This window comes from Magallana gigas, chromosome 7 (genome assembly GCF_963853765.1).
Source record: "Magallana gigas chromosome 7, xbMagGiga1.1, whole genome shotgun sequence".
Lineage (NCBI taxonomy): Eukaryota > Metazoa > Mollusca > Bivalvia > Ostreida > Ostreidae > Magallana > Magallana gigas.
Window position 1 is genome coordinate 10,352,371 of NC_088859.1, and position 22,163 is coordinate 10,374,533.

Consider the following 22,163-nt stretch of genomic DNA (forward strand, 5'->3'; position numbering starts at 1 on the left):
CAACCAAATTTCGTCCCCACAAACCAGTAAAATTTTGGCTACCCACAAACATTGACCCCTATAAATAAAGATGATTCCACAGTAGATGCTGTAATTTAAAGGCTATCCAAATATTTTGTTGATGACAAAAAGCTCTTACAAAAGAATACCTTTACTTTGTTTAAAGTATTGATGTACATTTGCATGTATTTATGTTTGTGATCTGAGAATTGTGTGGTTTTGTCTAATTGTGATGTCCGTGTACATGTAGGTGTGAGGTGCGAGTATCGAATTCATGAGAAAACAGAAGGGGTACTCTGGGGTAAACCAGTTGTAACGACCAAGGCCAATTCCTGGGACAGTTGCCTTGATCGCTGTGAACAAAGGGAAAACTGCGTAGGATTTGAATATGCAGCAGAGAACAGTCTGTGTGCTTTCTTTGAGAATGGGCAGGACTTGAGCTTCTGGCCCAACCCTAAAATGACATTCTATGAAGTCGTTCGCTGTAAACACACTCAGGGTATACCTTATAGATTTAAATTCACATGTATTAGTTGACATCTACACTTTTGTTTTTGTCTCTCACCCCATTTCCTAGTATTCCACATGCTTATTTTCACTCTGTGTTGTCATAGTAGATGATTGGGGTCTGCTGGAAGTCAGAGACACAAATTATTCTATTGTTATTACACCAAGATATTTACTTAACCATTTTAAAAATATTTGCACTAGTTTTGAAGTTTCCCTGCTGCACCAATTGCATATAAAAAAAAACATCTTACATTGGGTGTTCTGGAAATTTGTCTTAATGTCAGTAAAACACAGATTGTGGATTTTGTAATTGTAACATTGATGTTGTGTGGTGTGCTTGTCGTTTTCCGTAATTGTGAATGTGTTTAAATTTATTAACTGTATGTATGGATTGCATTAGTGGTATGAGTTCTTGTATGCTTGTGTACTAGTAATTCCTTAATGCGTAAATGAAAGAGTGAATATGTTACATATAATGTCAGGGAAATGTCAGTGTGTTTTGAGGTCAAGAGTATATCTTAAGGACTCTTTTAAGGACAATTGTTACAAATTCATCTTTAAATGATGAAATATTTTGGTCGTTTATCACTATTTACAAGTGCAGGGGATATTAATTTGCCTCAGATTCTAGCTTTCTTGCCTTTTATTCAGCTGACTTTTAATTGTTTTTTTTATTGTAACAGATGATAGGAAGTGCAGCTATGAACAGATCAAAGTGAACTCAGACAACGTGTTCATGATGTGTGACGTGTCGGTCAGTTTCTTACCAGACATCGTGGGGTGCCAGGCTGCCTGCGAGGACTGTAAGGCCTTCACTTACCTCCAGGGGGCGTGTCAGGTGTATCATGATGAGGTCTGCGTGAACATGCTGAATGAGCTGGGCAAAAACCACTACATCAAGCACTGCCATAACACAGGTAAAGGAAGACCTCTGACAATGCCATAACACAGGTAAAGGAAGAACTCTAACAATGCCTTAACACAGGTAAAGGAAGAACTCTAACAATGCCATAACACAGGTAAAGGAAGAACTCTAACAATGCCATAACACAGGTAAAGGAAGACCTCTAACAATGCCATAACACAGGTAAAGGAAGAACTCTAACAATGCCATAGCAATGGTAAAGGAAGACCTCTAACAATACCATAACACAGGTAAAGGAAGACCTCTAACAATGCCATAACACAGGTAAAGGAAGACCTCTAAAATTGCCATAACACAGGTAAAGGAAGAACTCTAACAATGCCATAACACAGGTAAAGGAAGACCTCTAACAATGCCTTAACACAGGTAAAGGAAGACCTCTCACAATGCCATAACACAGGTAACTCTAACAATGCCATAACACAGGTAAAGGAAGACCTCAAACACTGCCATAACAAAGGTAAAGGAAGACCTCAAATACTGCCATAACACAGGTAAAGGAACACCTCAAACAATGCCATACACTGCCATAACACAGGTAAAGGAAGACCTCTAACGATGCCATAACACAGGTAAAGGAAGACCTCTAACAATGCCTTTACACTGATAAGGAAATACATTGGTAAGGGAAGACAGCAAGTACTGCCATAACACAGGTAAAGGAAAATTGTGCCTTAACACTGGTAAGGAAATACACTGCTAAGGGAAGACAGCAAGTACTGTCTTAACACAGGTATTGAAAAATGTCAAGCACTACCTTAACACTGGTAAAGGAACGAAGACTTCAAACTCTGCATTAACACTGGTAAAGGAAGACCTCTAGCAATGCCTAAACACTGCATGGTAAGGAAATACACTGCTAAGGGAAGACAGCAAATACTCCCTTAACACAGGTAAGGAAAAATGTCAAGCATGGCCTTAACACAGGTAAAGGAAGACTTCAAACACTGCCTTAACACTGGTAAAGGAAAACTTCAATCACTGCCTTAACACAGGTAAAGGAAGACTTCAACACTGCCATAACACAGGTAAAAGAAGACTTCAACACTGCCATAACACAGGTAAAGGAAGACTTCAATCACTGCCTTAACACTGGTAAAGGAAGACTTCAATCACTGCCTTAACACAGGTAAAGGAAGACTTCAACACTGCCATAACACAGGTAAAAGAAGACATTAACCAAAACACATGTAAGGAGAGACAGCAAGCACTGTTATAACACAGGTATTGAGGTAAGTGAAGACAGCAAGCATTGTCATTGCACCGATAAAAAGGGGAAGAGAGCAAGCACTTCCATTTCTAGGTAAGGAACAGAGAGAGAGAGAGAGAGAGAGAGAGAGAGAGAGAGAGAGAGAGAGAGAGAGAGAGGATTGGTGACCAGTCAATATGATGACTTTTGTTATCTTTTATGTGGGAAGTGGATAGAGGGATTTTATTCATGCAGTGAACTGATTGGAAGCTTGAATTTGTAACTTTTTTCCAAATATGTTGCACAGAAATCCCTTTTGGGGAATTTATAATTGATGTGACTACATTCTATATTTATGGTGAGAGAGGCAAATGATTTCCCAGAGAGATTACACAATGCAAGACAAATAAGATGAATTGGGGTCCAGAAGGCAGATTTGTGCTTCATAAATCAAATCTGTCAGGATTATCTCGGTACAGTAAAGATTAGAAATCCAGAAAGAGGAGCATGGTGTATTACCTCAGACATGCAACAAGAGAGATTGTCATCTCTTGAATAGTTGCCATCGCTCTTCCCAGGAGGTCTCTTTGCTATGAACACTTGACAACTTGAATTACACTAATTGTTACATTAGCTACAGTTTTCATCAGGGAGAAATTGATATGTAATAAAATTAAACAAAACAAAAAGTTGTCCACATCAGCTCTCTATAATTGAATGCATAAATGTTTCAAAGCAATATTGATTGCAGTTTTGAAAATCAAAGAAGGAACTTAATTGTCTTCCTGTCCCAAAGGTGCATATCACCAGTAATGTTCTTTTCCGACATTTTTATTACACTTGCAGCCATTTTAAAAATCGTCATCCATATGTAATTATATATTGATTCATGATTTAGCAGAAATTTCTCTGGCATTCTTTCAGCAATATTACAGGCTTAAGAAAATGATTTTTTTTCTTTTGGCCAGTATGTATCTGAAGTAAAATACTGCTAAAATTAAAAACAATTTTTAGAATTAAAAATTGTCTTTTATTACATAGAAACCAACTCTAGCTGTCACATCCTGGAAGTGACCCCTGGGAGGTCACCGTACATGTGCAGTAAGGCCACCAGTTCCCTGTCCACACTGCTGGACTGCCATGACACTTGTCTCAGGGGTCACTGTGAGGCATTCAAATTCCTGAAGGACAGCTTCTGTGAAATCTACTTTGACAAGTCGTGTCTGGAGATGCTGAAGAAAGGAAGGGAGAATTACTATGTCAAGAGATGTGCCAATCCCAAAGGTGCAAATCTATATTAGAACATAAATTTAATAGATCAAAACATTAAGTTTTAATGTATCTTGTTTTATAACAAGATGATAAAACATTGTTTTTGAGATTTTCTTTGAATCCAAAAAAGTTAATTGCTAATTTTTTTTCTTAAGAACTAGTCAGTATTATATTACTGGTTTATCTGATTAACATGCATTACATGTTTTTTTTCCACTGGGGATAAAGTTAAAATTATCTCTTGTGAAATCAAAAAAATTTTCACCTTTATGAAAATAAAGAATAATACAAAACAGAGATACTCAGAGGTTTAACAAGTTGATGCATGTATACCAGATCAAATTAGACCCAACCTAACACCAGAGTAAACCCCAGCTAAACCCCACCCAGGGTGTACTGTTGGGGTTTACTTGGGGTTTACTCTGGGTCATCGTTTGAAAATTTGCGTCTATTCTGGGTTTACATTGGGTTTACTTGGGCTTTGCTTTTGGGGTCCACTGTACACACTTAAGTGTGAAGCAGACCCATCTTTTATCTTAATATTACCACCTTACTGCTTGTAATTCCTACTCCTTGTATATTCTAAATACACATGCAATGCCTGCTCTTAGGGGTAAACTTCTGATTGGGGTTTACTCTTTGTGTCCACTCTTGGTTAACTTTGGGTTAACTCTGGGTCCACTCTAGAAAACCCAGGGTTTAGTTCGGGTTTACTTTCTGTTAGGTTGGGTCTGATCGGTACTGTAAGTTCAAGTCCGTTAAGATATGTAACATTGCCTGACAGTAGACTAATCTTTTGACTGACCTTCACCAGATTGTTCCTACCATGAGGTCCAGCTACCAGCCAGCGTGCCCTGTGAGATACGGTTGGACAAGATGAGTTCTTTTCAGGACTGTCGTGATGCGTGCGAGGACTGTATGGCCATTAAGTACAACTACAGTACTGGCGAGTGTCACACCTATCATCAGGAGTCTTGTATCACCCAGAAGTCTGTCAACTTCATCAAGAGGGACTGTGGACAGACTCAAGGTATGGTGTTTTAAATGAAAATCATCCCACTGAAGTCATGGTTTTAAATACCATGTACTACAATTTAAGTTTATAATTAGAGATCATTTAAATGCTTTTGGTAATACAGACTATATGTTCAAGTTTGCATTTGAACTGGAACTAAGAACAAAAATAGAAAATGCAAAAATAGCCTACCTTCATACTGTAATTATGTCTCCCCTTTCAAAGGGGAGACATATTGTTTTTGTCGACTTTCTTATTCTTCTTCTTCTTCTTCTTATTCTTCTTCATCCAAATTTGTCCAAGCCGTAACTTAAATACCCTTTGACATTAAGACTTCAAACTTAAAACATAGGTAGATGGTATTGAGAAGGAGTGCACGCCACCAAAAGTTTTGACCTTGACCTATTTTGTTCTTCAAGGTCAAGCTTTTTATAAAAAATATTGTCTGGACCATAACACAAGACTCCTTTAACATACAGACTTTAAACTTGTATCATAGATAGATGGTATATAACCTAGTTGAACCTTACCAAAATTTTTGACCTTGACCTATTTTTTTCATTTCAAGGTCATATTAGGAAAACCTTCATTGTTCAACTCCTGAATATACTTTGATAGAAGGACCTCATTATTTAAACAAAGAACAATAATAATACACTTAGGTGTACTATTGAATAATATTTGACCTTGACCTTGTTTTACTCAAGGTCAAATTAAGAAAAAAATAATAAAATTTTGTCTGGGTCATAACTTTAATACCCTTTGACATTTAGACTTCAAACTTAAAACATAGGTAGATGGTATTGAGAAGGATTGCACGCCACCAAAAGTTTTGACCTTGACCTATTTTGTTCTTCAAGGTCAAGCTTTTCATAAAAAATATTGTCCGGACCATAACACAAGACTCCTTTAACACACAGACTTTAAACTTGTATCATAGATAGATGGTATATAACCTAGTTGAACCTTACCAAAATTTTTGACCTTGACTTAGAATTTTTATTTCAAGGTCATATTATGAAATCCTTCATTGTTCAACTCCTGAATATACTTTGATAGAAGGACCTCAAACTTTAAACAAAGAACAATAATAATACACTTAGGTGTACTATTGAATAATATTTGACCTTGACCTTGTTTTACTCAAGGTCAAATTAAGAAAAAAGAATAAAATAATAAAATTTTGTCTGGGTCATAACTTTAATATCCTTTGACATTAAGACTTCAAACTTGGAACATAGGTAGATGGTATTGAGAAGGAGTGCACACCACCAAAAGTTGACCTATTTTGTTCTTCAAGGTCAAGTTTTTCATAAAAAATATTGTCTGGACCATAACACAAGACTCCTTTAACATACAGACTTTTAACTTGTATCATGGATAGATGGTATATAACCTAGTTGAACCTTACCAAAATTTTTGACCTTGACCTTAAAATTTTTATTTCAAGGTCAAATTAGAAAAAACTTCATTGTTCAACTCCTGAATATACTTTGACAGAAGGACTTCAAACTTTAAACAAAGAACAATAATAATAGACTTAGGTGTTTTATTGATTTATATATGACCCTGACCATGTTTTACTCAAGGTCAAATTAAGAAAAAGATGGGTCTGGGTAACATAGCTGACATTATTCTTTTTCAATTGTTAAAATTGCCCCATATTACAATCCTTGGGGAGAAGGGGAGACATGTGTTTTTTTTGTTAAAAAAACAATACCCACTAGTTATTTTGTTGAAGTGTGCGATGCTTGCATACTATTGTATGATAGTGTTAATGTTCTTCTATCTTTGATAGACGTAACAAGTACCCCAGAGCCCGTACTTCTGCGAGTCAAGAGACCAGACAGCACCGCTAAACCCGTGAAACCTCTGACACTAGATAATGATGACAAGTCTAAAATAGTCCTACCGTCCGAGACACCAGTGGACCAGACTGAGAAGGCACCAGAAATCAAGGTCAGCCTGGAGAGAATAAACCCCGGCCCCTCGAGCAGCAGTCAGGGAGAGGGGAAGGGTAATGACCTCAGCCCCAAGAAGCTGAGGGACAGGGTGGAGGAGGCCATGTTCTCAGAGCTGTGCTCCCTACAGGAGTACACCCAGATGAAGGCGGAGGTCCTGAGGTACCACTGTGTGCGGTTCCAGGAGAAGGACTGCTCCCCCCAGGCACTGTACAGCAGTGAGTAGGACCTGGTCTTACTTATACATGTACCATCAAATCTGTCTCAGTTAAGCAACATGGTTTAATGGATAGAATTTTGTTGTTCAAATGGACATGTTTTTCGCTTCAGACTGTAGCAGAATTGATGAAATTATAGAATTTTGTAACCCAAAGGACAATGAATCAAATTAAAAAATGTTTGGTTTAATTGATCTCTATTATATGCTATTTAATCATTGTTAATTTACTTTAAACTGAAATTTAAAAAATACATGCATAAAGCAAGGGAAAGTACACAATGAACTACTAGATTTTGGCAACAAGGGAGTTATCATATTCAGAATATGCCAAAGAGATAAGAGTTACCTATGTGTTTGTTCTCTGATAGCCACCATTTTTGTTCACAGAGAGAGATAGAAATCAATTCAGTGATCAACTGTCTTCACAAATTAATGTTTGTTTTCTTTTTTTTCCAGAAAAAGATTATCTCGCCTCCCTCATGTTTAGTTACTATGACAAGAACATGGACAACACAATTGTACGTGATGAAATCTGGGAGATCTGGGTCACAGAACCGTTTCAGCGAATGTTTGCATCGTGCACCCTCATGGACATGTTTAGGTTTGAGAATATTCTGGATGATGAAATTCAAGAGGGAGAGTTTCTCAAAGCCTTTGGTAAGTGTAAACCTAGTTAGAGACTTGATACATTTGTAATTTCAAAGCATATTCAGTCAAATTTGATAGAACTAATATTTCAAAAGCTGAAAGCATAGAATGTGTTGGACAATATTTAAAATTACGATATGAAAAGTGATATTTCTGTACATGCATTAAACAGGGAGGTGATAAAAGCTAGTTTGTAAATGACTTATTCTGTGACAGATTTAAAGCCAGCTGCCTTTGAGGAGTCCTTCCAGGAGGTGCCGACATTAGCCACAGTCGGTAATGGACTCGAGCTGAGATGTGGAATTTCCCCATCCTCAGAGAATTCCCATATCATCTGGAGCAGACATAACATTGATTTGGAGACCATCAGTTTCCCAGGAATAGCTGTAGGTGTCACCAAACGTGTCATTTAACTAACTGTTGTGGAAAAATCAATTGACTTGAGAACCATTTTTGTCCCCCGCCGCAACGCGGTGCGGGGACATAGAAATGCCGGGCGTCCGTCCGTGTGTCCGTGGGTCCGTGTGTCTGTGGGTCCGTGGGTCCGTGTGTCCGTGGGTCCGTGCGTCCGTGTGTCCGTCCGTCACACTTTTTTGTAAGCGCTCTCATGCCTACAAATTTTGACGGATTTTAATTAAATTTATACCAAATGTTTATACTACTATTACCTTGGTCAAGTTCGAAAATCAGCATTGGTCGATACATTTTGTTGGAGTTATGGGACTTTGACCACAATAATGACTCCGTTTTATCCAAAAATTGACCTTGTAAGCGCTCTCATGCCTACAAATTTTGACGGATTTTCATTAAATTTATACCAAATGTTTATACCACTAATACCTTGGTCAAGTTCGAAAATCAGCATTGGTCGATACTTTTTGTTGGAGTTATGGGACTTTGACCACAATAATGACTCTGTTTTATCCAAAAATTGACCTTGTAAGCGCTCTCATGGTTACAAATTTTGACGGATTTTCATTAAATTTATACCAAATGTTTATACCACTAATACCTTGGTCAAGTTCGAAAATTAGCCTTGGTCGATAGACTCGATACTAGTATACTGCTTGACCGGCGGGGGACCCTGGAATTCTATTCTTGTTTAATATGCATTTCAAAACTAAGCAATGTAAATATCATTACTCACTTGTTGGAGTTTACAATAGCAACCATAATGATAAAGATTTTCTTATCTTTCAGTCTTAATATTGTAAATTTGCTAAATTTTATACCTGTCAAATAAGCCTGCTATACTTACCTGATAATTTAGATAATTTCTGTATAATTGTAGGTCTTCTCCGATGGCACCCTCTACTTTGAGAGTGTAGGCATCCACCACATTGGGAACTGGACATGTTATGACAAGTACAGGTCGGGATTCAAGCAGGTCCACACACTGCAAATCAACAGTGAGTGATTCATTCTGTGTGTTTAAGGAAATCAATGGAGCAGAGCATGATATGGAAGAAACTGTCAGAATTTAGTTTGATTCTTAAGAAAAAATTGATACATGGAGAAAAATAATGATAAGTTAAATTTTTTAAGTGAAAATTGAAATATAAAGCTTTGCATGCTTCAAAACATTATTTTACCTACAAAGAGATTAAGAAAGAATGATAACATATTTAATCCATATAGTATTTATTTAGCATTATCAAGGTTATCAAAAAATGGATATCTTTGATTGCTGTTAATTGAATCCATACTTAGTCTAATGTTTTCTTTCTGATTGAGTGTATTGAATTCTGTTTGTACATTCTAGTTCCCCCAATCGTGAAGGTGTCCCCATCCTCCATGATGTTACCTGTGAGCGGGGTGGACATCTTCCTCCACTGTCATGTGACAGGGATTCCCCGCCCCACCATCCAGTGGCAGTTCAATGACAAGGTCATCCCTGTGAGACCGGACCATTACGCCAGAATACGTTAGTACTCTCACAGAAATTATGAACATCATTCTAAACATTGAATTCAGAAATTCAGTTTGTAAGCTGATATGGTAATGTAAGTATCTCAAGAGAAATGTTTTCTTTTCAATTTAGATGAAAATGGTACTCTCATCATAAAAAGCTCAAACTACCAGCGTGATTCAGGGGCTTATAAATGTCAAGCCAAAAATGTAGCTGGCAACAGTGAAGACATAGCCATGGTGTACATACAGAAACCAAATCGAACAGAGAACCACTGTAAGACAAAAACTTTTCCTAAAATACACTATGAAATCAACTTAGAGTTACCTGTATAAGTCATATTTATGTTCATTGCTTAGAGTTGTGACTTTTTGTTTACAGTGTATAGCAAACAGAGTTCTCGGCAGGAGACGTTTTTCGTCTTCCATCAGACAGGATATAGCGCCTACAACCCGAGTGGATGTTACACCAAGCGGCAGGTTCACAGCAGCTTCGGACATCTGAAGTACATCCCTGAGGAACTGGATGCTCCGATTCATCTGTGTGACCAGAGAAAGGACTGTAACTGGGGACCATCGGTCAATGTCCAAAACAAGTTCCTGTACATTGCTCAGCCAACCGAAAACCGGGTCGTGGTCATTGATGCGGTACAAACTATGAACCCAGTCGAGGTAATGTTGTAACATTGCTTACATGGGTCATGTTTTCTTTTTGATTATTTTCATTTGCTTTTTTGTTTTGTGTACAGATGGGAGAAAATTTTCTGAACTAGCTCATTTTACATATAAAAATTAACATTTTTAAATGGAGTTTTCTTAATATTTTTCACTTTAAAAATCAGAAATATATTATTCGGATATAAATATACTTGTATTCACCCTTGTTTTTGGTGTTCTTTTATAAGTTTGTGAGGACGGACCTGTTTCCTGCCAAGTTGTATTACGTAGAACATCTTGATGAGGTGTGGGTCTTGTGTTGGAACTCTGATAAAAACACAGGAAGTAAAACCATCGTTGTTATTAAGGAGGCCAGCTCTGACACGCGCCACTCAATGGTGCATACCCAGCCTATTGGATACAAATTTGACTTGGTAAATAAAGCATTTAGATTCTTGGATGAGTTTTCAACATACTTTTTTATTTAAAAAGAAATGTTTGAATTATATTTTAATATAATTAATTATATTAAATTTTATATTAATTTATATATTTCATTGAATATTTTCTTGTTGAAAGTATTCAGCTTTGAATTGATTTTCAGAAGAAGTATACAGCATTTTAAATTTTCTTTTATTTATGCTAATCCTTATTTAATAATACTTAAATAAGAAAATAGTTAAGCTACAAGTAGCAGATACACATGGGCATGCATTCTTTTATTATATTCCTATGTAAAAACCACAATTAAATTCTCAAACAGAAGATATCAGGATAACTGAGACATTTGTAATAATGTATTTGCAGGTACAGGACATGTTCATTCCTCCCACCAGTGAACTTCATCAGAACATGAGGTATGGCTACGTCGTCCACAGTGAACAACACAACCTGTTCAAGATTGAGCTGGAGTCTATGAGGTACACCAAGTCCCTCGATCTGGAGAGCTTTGCCTGCCTCCCACAAGAAGTTGCATTCATACCACTAGGTAAGTGAAGCACACATAGTCTTTGGCTGTAGGAAGCTTTGTCTGCCTCTACTCCTCATAAAGTGGCCTTCAATAATACCACTTGGAAAGTGAGGAAAACAAAGTCTGGTCATAGAAAACTTTGCCAGCGTACCCCAGGATATGGCTTTCTTAACCCTAGGTAAAAAAGGTGGACATTGGATCATGTGTTGTCACACAGTGTATTAAAGATATATTGTTCATCTGTGTTTCAGAGTGTTTACTTAGGAGAACAATTTTTACTCAATGTATACGTCAGTTAAGATGTTAATTGTCTTAAAGTTTGAGAAAATGACACTCACCTGTAGAAACATAAAATTATGCATATTATATATCTTAGGCTTGTTACATGTAGGGGCAAAGGTTTTAAAACCTTTGATGTAAAAGTAATTGAATATCATATTGTGACCTTAAAGTACATTATACAATATTTGTTTTCTTTGGAAACAGGAGGACACATTCTTGTTAAGTGCAAACCGACCAATGGTCCCAGTGGTCCGGAGACGACCCAGATTCTGATTGACCTGATCACAGACACACCTGTGTCCAATATTACCCTGCCTGGGACCCCGTATGTGTCACCTGACTCCAAGCATGTTGTCAGTGTGGACAAAGAGACGGGCAAGGTCCACATTGCCAAGGTCAAGGAGAACGGTGAGTGACAAATTTATTCTTTGTAAAATTCCAGAGCAGTCTCGATCGTCACAAATCATGATTGTACAGTAGTTTTTCGAAGTGAATTAAAAATGTTTTTATTATTTGACCATGGTTTGAGTTTTTTTCAGGGGAGATAAGCAAGATGACAGAGGTAACTGTAAGTTCAAAGGTCAGCGACGTGACCTTTTTTCCGTCCAAGGATGGCCATGGCTACAACATTGTGATGACATCACAGGAACTTCCTGAGATTTACTCTGTTCAACTAAACAATGGGAAAATCACATCTCTCAAAGGTACAGTAATTCAGGAAATAATCCCCTAACATGAAATATTCATGTAGAACATAGATTAATTGTAATAATTTAGATATGAATGGCTAAAATTACATGTATGTTTTTCAGTTTAAAGGAAATTACATGGCTGTAATGACAAATATTTTTGAAATATAAAATTTGGTTGGAACAAGAGTAAAATTGAGAGGGTGGGGGCATGTCTGCTGTAAAATTTGACTGACTCCTTCAATTTCTTATCAAGGTATGGGTGAACCTCCAAAGATGACCTTGAACCCCTTTACACCAGTGTCTCGTTCTGTTGTTGGGGGCGATGTTTTCAGCAAGTACTTTGCCACACCCTCAAAAGACACCCTGATGATCCTGAATGGACAAGACATGTACATAGATTGTCAGCTGTCTGGTCTGAAGAATCCAGACAAGGTAGCCTACAATGTGGCCTCCGTAGCGTGAGGGACTATTTCATGATGTCATTGATAAGGGGTCATCTCAAAAGTTTGAAACTCATCAGATGAGTTCATGATGTTATGATGTGGTTTTCTTGTTTTCGTAGAAGACCTTTTTTTTTGGAGAATTGTTATTGATGTTTGGTGCAGAATTGATTTTTTAAATGAAACTACCATTTAACTGTCACTTGAAGTGTGTTATAAGTTTGACATCCTTCTTATGAATTTGTAATTTTGTTTGATTTGTTGTACCAAATAGATGAACATATGTGAGGAATTGCAAGAGCCTGATGTGAATTATGATGCTTTTGTTGACATGATTTAAATACTTAAGAGGTCCATCAATTAGTGGATAATACTTAAAGTGTAATATACTTATGTTTGCTGATATGTTAAAATCATATAATAGATTTTTTTATACCTTTGATTCGTTTGATTAAAGTAAAGATAAAATGACAAACAAGCTTTGAATGTACGTCCAATGTAGATGTGCTTAAGCTAGACCAAGTACTTACATAAAATAATGTAGTAGCTGTATGGCAAGGAACAGCTGAGTATTACTGCTGTGTACCTGTGTGTGTGTGTTGGTCTGTTAATGTCATTGCTACATGGTTACAGTGGGCCAGAAAATGTACTGAAGAGAAAACAAATTAAACAGAAATTAACATTTTTCAATTAATGAAGTGTATTTGACATACAGAAACAGAATGTTAAATGGGAATCTGACCATGTAATGAGGGAGGTTAGGACCACATTTTGTTTCCATCTGTGTTGTACCTTAGGGTCCTCTTTAATGTGCTTGCTATAACTTAAACATATGATACATCATTTTTTTCTGATTTTCAAACCTACTTTTGAAGAGGAGCTTTTGAAATAAAAGTTCCAAGAATAATATCATTGTCATCAATGGTATAGTGCTTTGTTGTTACAGAATTTAATAGTTAAAGTTTTTACATGGTAGGTTATGGTCAGGCACCAATAAAAGAGAATTCTGTAGTTATACTTGTTTAACATGTAACTCTGACACTAATCACTCCTTGGATTATTTTACTCTGGTAGATTAACAATATTTAAGCAATATACACGTCCATTGTCTTGTGATTTATATTTTTTCAGCATTTAATAATCATATTTTTATAATTTTATTTTGTGATTTTACTTATTTTCTTTTGTATTTTATACTCCTTTACATTTATTTTTTATGGGTTTTATTACATTCCATTTTACAATATGTAAAAATAGACCAGATTTTTTTTAGCTTTCTTAAATCTGAACATTCTACTCTGAAGTTATTAGGTTTTAGTTACCCAGTATTTAAGACCACATAATATTAATGAGATATCGCATACATGTAGGAGAAAAAATTGTTTAATTAACTGTCAAATTTTTATGTAATCAATAGTGTACCTGAGAAGGAATATTTAACAGTGCTTCATTTATGTGTACAGACTTGTCCTTAATGTTTGTTGATGTTCTTTTAATTTCTACCCCTCATATACAGGTGTTCGTTATAATGTGGTGTTCAACCAGTCCAATTCTGCTTTGCAAGTGCTGAGTGATTTCTTTGTTGATTACATATATATACATTCCTTACAACTGTTTGATTTTTGCCATATGCCTTTTACTGGGAAATAAAGTTTTTGTGATTTTGATTTTGTTAATGTAATTTTTAGGGGTTCAGTGGGGGAGTATAAATGTTGATTTTATTTAATGAAAATTTTACTGACCATTTCAATATTACATGTATATACAGTTGTATGAGAGATAAGATATATCAAGCATCAGTTTCTCTAACGATAGAATGTATTTGCTTGAAGGAAGTAACTCCTGACGATCTAAAAAAATTGCATGTTCTGTTTTCAAAAACGTGTTATTGTTTTTGGCTACAGAGTTGTCGGTTCTATATTAAAAAACACAACACGTCTGCGTTATCGCTCTTGGCTCATGCTAATGTAGAGAGAACAGCAAAACGCTGCATTGCCTTACACAAGACTTGGATTTAAGTAAGAATTTTTTCAATTAAATTCAGAAGTTGATAACCAATAAAAAAGAATAAAGTATATACCAGTTCAACTAGCTGTAATTCTGTTGAGCCTTTTACTGATCATGCAAATATCCAGCATAAAAAGAAATTTTTGAATACAATTTAAACAAATTTTGACATTTCTCAGTCCACCTCAGTCCCCTCTCTCTCTCTCTCTCTCTCTCTCTCTCTCTCTCTCTCTCTCTCTCTCTCTCTCTCTCTCTCTCTCTCTCTCTCTCTTTTGAGTCCTCGTGCGAAATTTTTATTAAATTACATGTAAGTAACACAAACCACAAATTTTATCTCAACAATTAGCCATGTACATGGCGTCTTTTAAATACATCTACAATTTTTAACCGGGTGTTCCAACGGAAAAATCCGGTTATTAAAATTGTGAAAATGGCGGGTGGGCGGGCGGGTGGCTGCCAAAAGGGTACCCTCATTGTTCATAACATTGTACGGATAACTCCTCCTACAATTTTCAAGATAGGAGGTTGTTCCTTTGCAAATCAATTGTACACATATCAGAGGTGTACATATTGCTAGGATTTTGATTTGTGATAATTTATGAAAAAAATACCAGCTTTTGAACTCAGTCATTTTTTGGCAAAATATTGCATATATGGTACCCTTTTTATACGGATAACTCCTCTTACAGTTTTCAAGATAAGAAGTTAATGTCCTTTTGCGGATCAATTGTACATATATCAGATGTGTGCTAATTGCTGGGATTTTGATTTCTGATAATTTATGGGGGAAAATACCAGCTTTTGAACTTTGTCATTTTTTGGCAAAATATTGCATATATGGTACTCAATTTCACTGGATACGGTAGGTAGTGTTTATCAGTTCAGGGTTGACATGGATTATGGATACTATTCACATAAAAGAAAACTTGCGGTTTGGTGTCACATTGACAGCTTTTCACTTGTTCATTTCTTATTAAGTTTAAAAATTGTAACCATGCACGGATTTCACGAAATCCCCGAAAACCACTGTGCTCATCGATTAGCTTTTTTACCTACTTAAAATTTAGGTTTTTTAAAGGAAAATTTGGATTCCTTGTCTTGTGGAGCTACCACCCGATTTCAGAGCAATTAAACATGAGTCATTACACAATAAAATGCTTTCTTTGGTGATTCGTGTGGGATATGAAGGTGGCGACCTTGCAGAAAAATACATACATTGTAACCCACGTTAGCAGACTATTATATTTAAGCATAATCAGTTTTTTGGTGACAATTAAACAAACGGGAATTTATATTACATTGGGATGGTTGCATAATTATACCGCATTGGTGACATGGTGATTCTTGAAACGAAAAAAAAAATGAAGATTTTTCCCCTTCTAAATAGAAAATAGATTTATGATCAAAGTGGTACCGACCCAATATAGGCCGGTTGTTGTTCCAGGATTACAGGATTTAAATCACAATTTAAAACTTAATGTGTACTCAGGATACTTTCATAGTTAAAAAACTATTTTTATTAAATATTAAATTTTGAAATACAAATCTATAAATATGAATTTGCTTACCAATGTTGGGCAAATATTTTAAAGTTGAACCAGTAAATTATATTTTTCAAACTATTTTTTTTACTTTGTAAAAAGGCATGTTTTCATATTGATTTCATAAGATTATAAAGCTTAATTCGATATTATCTTTTACATTTCGATTTTGAACTAAATTTAAAAATATATAAAAATTAAATTCCTTTTGCTGATCATCATGGGTGATTTGTTAGAGCCCCCGGTAACATGTTTCTCCAATGTGATGTCACAGATGCCACAAAATTTTGGAGCGACAAAACTCTGTACATTAAAATATTTACTTATTTTAAATCAGATTTGAAATTGTCAATGTAAATGAAAATTCTGAAGATGATATACCGGCATTTAATATAGAAGGTGACGTATGATGATAAATGATGATCAACTTGAAGATAATCAAAATCAACACAAGCATTCTCAATATTTTTTACAATAGTATGGACTGAAAAGTTCATACTAAACCTTTTTTCAAAATATTGTGTTGGTTGGAACTCGACTGTGTAATTTACTCTGGAATATCATCGTAAAATACATGACATGTCCGTAACTATTACATTTGTACGTTTTGAACATTTATATCAATTTACTTATTCAACGTTCAATTTGTTAATCTGAATTTAAATTATGATTGTGCTTTTCATCTGCAATTTTCTAAATGACTGCAGATCAAGAAAAAGCCAAAAATAATAAAAGATTTCTCTTATTAAGGGCAAAAGAAAACAAGCCACGACGGTAAACAATTCATTGACAAATGCTTTTTAGCCGCGCTCTGCTAAAAGTAGATATTGGATGCAGGCAGGCAAATCTCCAATGTTACTATGAATAACAACTTCGTCAGAGAGAGAGAGAGAGAGAGAGAGAGAGAGAGAGAGAGAGAGAGATTGCTAATCTTTTCACAATATGCATAACAACACATCAAAAGAGCTCGGCTCTCAGTTCTTCTGTATTTTGATGTGTTCACAGGTTTTTTTACTAGCTATAGAAATACACTCGAAAAAAATACTGTTCCATCCTGATAGTCCAACGACTTAACGAATGATGCTATGAATGAAGCAGAACATGGAAAAAATGTCCACAGAAGGAAAGAAAACTGTAAAATCTAAGTTTCAAATTAAGCAAAACTATAATTAAAAATACGACCCCAGAATTGGTTCCAAATGTTTCTTTTGTATAACACTTCGTGACTGTAACATTAATTCACTCTTTTTACCATTTTGTAGACTGTCACTTGAATGGGAACTGATCTAGACTATTAGTCACATTTAATCCCAGCTATCTTTGGAGCTATGATATATCAAAAGGTTTATGTAAAAATGTCACCATAATTCTCAGAAAGTAAAAAAGGTGGTCGTTTTCGAGAAAATTGTATTTTAGAATGAGAGTTTATTACAACTAATTATATCGAATCTCAGCTATATTTGAAGCTATATATAAAAATGTGCAGAGAAAGTTCACTATCTGAAGCAGTAAAATGTCGGGAATATTGTGTCTAGCCTTTGGACTTTATTTGGATATTATTTTTAATTGATACTTTACAGGAAAGCCAGCCCAACTGTAAAAAGGCTGAAGATTTATCAAACAAACAAGTACTATTATTTCAGTCTAATATTTCATGTTTTCAAAATAAAAGATTTACCTGTAAACAAAACACTGTACATTAAAATAAATAACTTTATGAATTGAATTGAGATACAAATGAATGTCTAATAATGTGACCTAACAAAGATTTAAAATAAACATCATTTAGTTTTGATCGTTAGTTTCTTTTTACAGTTTTGACCTAAATATGAGGCAATCTTGTAAGGCATACATGCTTTAATATGTTTAACATAACAAGAGGCCCATGAACACATCGCTCACATGAGCAACAATAGGCATGATAAAATCAGCTTAATGTAGACATAATACAAAATATTTGGACAATCTGGTATTAAAAAATTCATTTTCTCCCTGAATATTCTTATGTTTATAATCAAGTCTCTTTTCTAACAGGATGATTTTATAGTCATATCACATGTTGAGCATTGCAGTTCTAAAACAGGTATTCCTTTTAAAGGAATGATCGGCATGATATATCATTGGTCAGCTCTGTTTATATAATATACGCTACATGCAGTAAAATATCATCGTTTTATTGATTTCCGAAATGGAAAGGCATGAATGAGCTTTACTTTTAGTAGGCGAATTATACTTCCGACTAATATTCTTACGCATATGTGAAAAAATGATTTGAATAATTATGTATGTAACTCTATAAGTGTTTTATTTTCAGGGTAAACGGATTAGATTACCGTCTTAGTAATCTACGTCTAATTAAAGATTTAAATAAAGTTGTCATGGCAAAGTAAATAAAATAGTGCAAGGTACAATGCGTGCGCAAATAGTTAAATTTGCCGGATGCCTCATATGGACACAAAAAGATCCTAAACAATTGTTTATATATGGGAAATAAACCTGCATCAAACTCTAAATCCCTTGTGAGGCCCAAGAATAATCCAGGGGCTAGAGTCTAAACAATTTTAAAGAATCAGCAATATGTCAAAATGCTTGCATGCATGCAAAACCATAAGTGATAACATTTCCAATTTTGTGAGCAATTGAAATATTTTTCTTTGTACACTGGATCCAATGTGGCCCCACCCTACTCCTCAAAATTTTCATTTTACGTATTTGAATCTTCACAATCTGAAGTTGCTTCGACACAAGTTTCAGCTTTCATGGCTGATTGGTTTCTAAGAAGAAGATTTTTAAAGATTTACTCTATATATTTCTATGTAAAAATTCGACCCCCATTGTGGTATTTGTGGCCCCATCCTACCTCTGCGGGTCATGATATTCACAACTGTGAATTTACACTATCTCGGGATTTCAGCTTTACTGGCTGATTGGTTTCTGAGAAGACGATTTTTAAAGATTTACTATATATACTGCTATGTAACAAATCAACCCCCCCCCCCCTTGTGGTCCAACCCTACCCCCGGAGGTCATGGTTTTCACAACTTTAAATTTGCCCTACCTGAGAGTGCTTCCACATAAGTTTCACCTTTTCTGGCTGATTGGTTTTCTAAGAAGAAGATTTTTAAAGATTTAATCTATATATTCCTATGTAGAAATTCGAACCCCCATTGAGGCCCCAACCTACCCCCGGGGGTCATGATTTTCACAACTTTAAATTCACACTACCTGAGGATGCTTCTACATAAGTTTCAGTTTTCCTGACCAAATGGATGGTTCTTGAGAAGACGATTTTTGAAAATTTCATGAAAAATTTCAATAATTTCTAATTATCTCCCCTCTTTAAAGAGTGTGTTCCTTAATTTTCACAACTTTGAATCTCCTTTGTCTCAGGGTGCTTTGTGTTAGGTTCGATTGAAATTTGCTCAGTGGTTCCGAAGATGTCGAAAATGTGAAAAGTTTACATACACACGGACAGACAGACAAACGGACGGACGGACGGACGACAGACAAAATGTGATCAGGAATTAAAAATGGCCAAAATAATCAACATTTTATCACATACAATCGATCCAGAATTCAATACATTAATTATCATGTTTTACAACCCACAAAATACACAATTTTTAAGACGAAAGAACATGTATAAGGTTGGTCACTCCTGTGACTCAATTGCAACACCGATGACAGTTTCAGTCATTGACTTATAAACTTTAAATTTAAAGTCTTAAACGTCTCAAAGCAAAGAATTAAAGGAAAAACTTTAATCTTTCATATATCAACCTTACCTAAGTACAAAGATTTATTAAGTTTAATTCTTTAAACGAGTTTGCAGAACAAAAATTTACAAAGTTACACTTTGACTTTTGACATTTGTTATTTCGTTATTCCAATTTACATAAATTGTATTCAACATTTTTATTTTATATAAAAGCTTGAAAAATACTTGGAAAAAAGTTATTCAATTTGGTATCTCCACTTACTAATTCAAACCTTTGCTGGGCATACAAATCCACAATATTTGTCCATGTTTCAGTGATTATTTAAATGGCTTGGATACTATCCCTTTACTTTTTAGATAAATTTCAAAAAATGGTTAAACGTTGGTTATTTCAATTGGCATAGGTGTTATCCTTTTCTATTGAACGGTTTAATGAAATAAACATGTCATTATTATAAAAAAAAAACCGAAATATTAATTATATCATTTTTATACTTTTGTCATTTGTATTACAGGCATATGGCATTGGTGTTCCTATTGTACATTAATTTGTTTTTAATTCGAAAACTTGTTTTTAAAAATAAAATCAAACCCGTATCAAAATTCAAATTTATAAAAGTGGAAAATCAGAAATGAAGATTGAAATATAAAAGAATGTATCATTAATTGTATATTTTCTGCCAGTGATGTAAAATTGACATGTGGGGATAACGAACAGTGTTCAAAATCAGAAGTAAAAAAAAAACAAAAAAAAACAACAAACACAAAACAAAATAAAAACGTCTAAATCGACGTAGAGGGATCACGGTTTTGGTCCAAATTTATTTTTCCGCTTTAATGTTTACAATGATTATTTAAGTAAGACATTTCAATAGTCTACCAAAATTTGAGTGTCAATTGTCGAGTTATAAGCAAGATAAAGAGCAAGTTTGAGTTTGCTGGTGCATTGCCTTAAACAGTGTTTTGTAACTGGACCATCGTATATGGCGATGGAAAGTATTTCGTGTGTATAAATCAAACATCAAACAAGAAAGTGAAAAAAAAATATCTCAAACATATTAATATATAAGTACAAGTTAGAGAAAATGATAGCAGTCTGTCAGTAGCAAATAAGTATTTAGAAACATACCTCATAACTTTTGTCCACTTGTCATGCATAATTTGTTGAAAACAAGTATTCAAGTGTCTTGAAATTCACAACTGACATATCCCTATACATCTAAGTATCTAATAAGTTTTCAAAGAAATTGATTCTTTCATCCTAAGCTGTACATGCATGTTAAAATTTTCTTACCTATCACAATGGTTTCATCGATGAGACTTCGATACGACGATTAAACATTATTCTTTACCTTGGGTTTCTCTTAACAATTGACCATAGGAGAATCGGCTGCAATTTGCAGTGAAAGTTCAAATAGAATAATATGTCAGCGCAATTAAATAACGCTTGTACGCGCTTGCCCCTCTTTTGCAACCGCATTCTTTATTACATGTTGGAAAAATATTTTTGTTTGTAAACAATCTCAAACATATCAAACGAATAATAAAACTGAAACATTAAATTCTATTGCCTTTTTTTCTCTTTAGTAACAAAATATTTTTCAGAGATCTTCCCGGTTTATTAAAAGATAAATATTTTATTATAAACAGATCTTAAAGTGCAAATAAAATGAATAATGCACTCTAAGATTGAGTCCACCATGCTTGCGTATATTGTCCTTCACGATGTTTAATATAAACAACAGCCGGGAATTCAAACGATCTATACTTGATTGGTTTTTATGTACCGTACTGCCAAAACATGAAATAAATACTGATATGTTTAGACATTTTTTTCTTTAAGCGACGCCTTTCAGGAAATTAGATATTAGAATTGCATGAATACAGCAACTTTTGTTTTATGGAACATTCTCCATAATCCATTGAGAAACCAGAAGTTCCGCTTTTCCAATTGAAAAAACAATCCTTCCTATAGCTTTGGTGACATGTACTTTACCAAGATAGTGTATATATTTCTTTATATATGAAATACTAACAATGACGTCGGCCTGAAAATATTCTACGAACAGGATGTAATTTTAATCAAAATTAAAAATGAAAACGGCCCTCTTAATGTAATTATGACGCAAATTCATTCATTTTCTATGGAGTTTAATGTTCGGTGCTTCTTGCCCAAAAGCTTACATCAACAGCAAATGATTAAGAAAA

At 34.8% G+C, this 22,163-nt stretch overlaps 1 protein-coding gene across 4 annotated transcripts in view; it reads left to right on the forward strand.

Moving 5' to 3' along the window:
• LOC105322878 (uncharacterized) overlaps nt 1–14,354 on the forward strand; it is a 28,571-nt gene extending 14,217 nt beyond the window's left edge. For 3 of the 4 annotated variants that reach the window (XM_034455882.2, XM_034455881.2, XM_066067770.1), the window contains 16 exons: nt 251–499; nt 1,194–1,427; nt 3,666–3,908; nt 4,711–4,926; nt 6,710–7,090; nt 7,549–7,749; nt 7,957–8,126; nt 9,032–9,149; nt 9,503–9,664; nt 9,782–9,925; nt 10,031–10,320; nt 10,554–10,739; nt 11,113–11,293; nt 11,762–11,965; nt 12,097–12,261; nt 12,503–14,354. In XM_034455882.2, coding sequence (XP_034311773.2) covers nt 251–499; nt 1,194–1,427; nt 3,666–3,908; nt 4,711–4,926; nt 6,710–7,090; nt 7,549–7,749; nt 7,957–8,126; nt 9,032–9,149; nt 9,503–9,664; nt 9,782–9,925; nt 10,031–10,320; nt 10,554–10,739; nt 11,113–11,293; nt 11,762–11,965; nt 12,097–12,261; nt 12,503–12,711 — 3,353 coding nt within the window. In that variant the 3' untranslated portion in view covers nt 12,712–14,354. The remainder of the gene's footprint in view (nt 1–250; nt 500–1,193; nt 1,428–3,665; nt 3,909–4,710; nt 4,927–6,709; nt 7,091–7,548; nt 7,750–7,956; nt 8,127–9,031; nt 9,150–9,502; nt 9,665–9,781; nt 9,926–10,030; nt 10,321–10,553; nt 10,740–11,112; nt 11,294–11,761; nt 11,966–12,096; nt 12,262–12,502) is intronic. The other variant, XM_034455885.2, reaches the window with a different exon arrangement.
• Nucleotides 14,355–22,163: the final 7,809 nt, after the last annotated feature.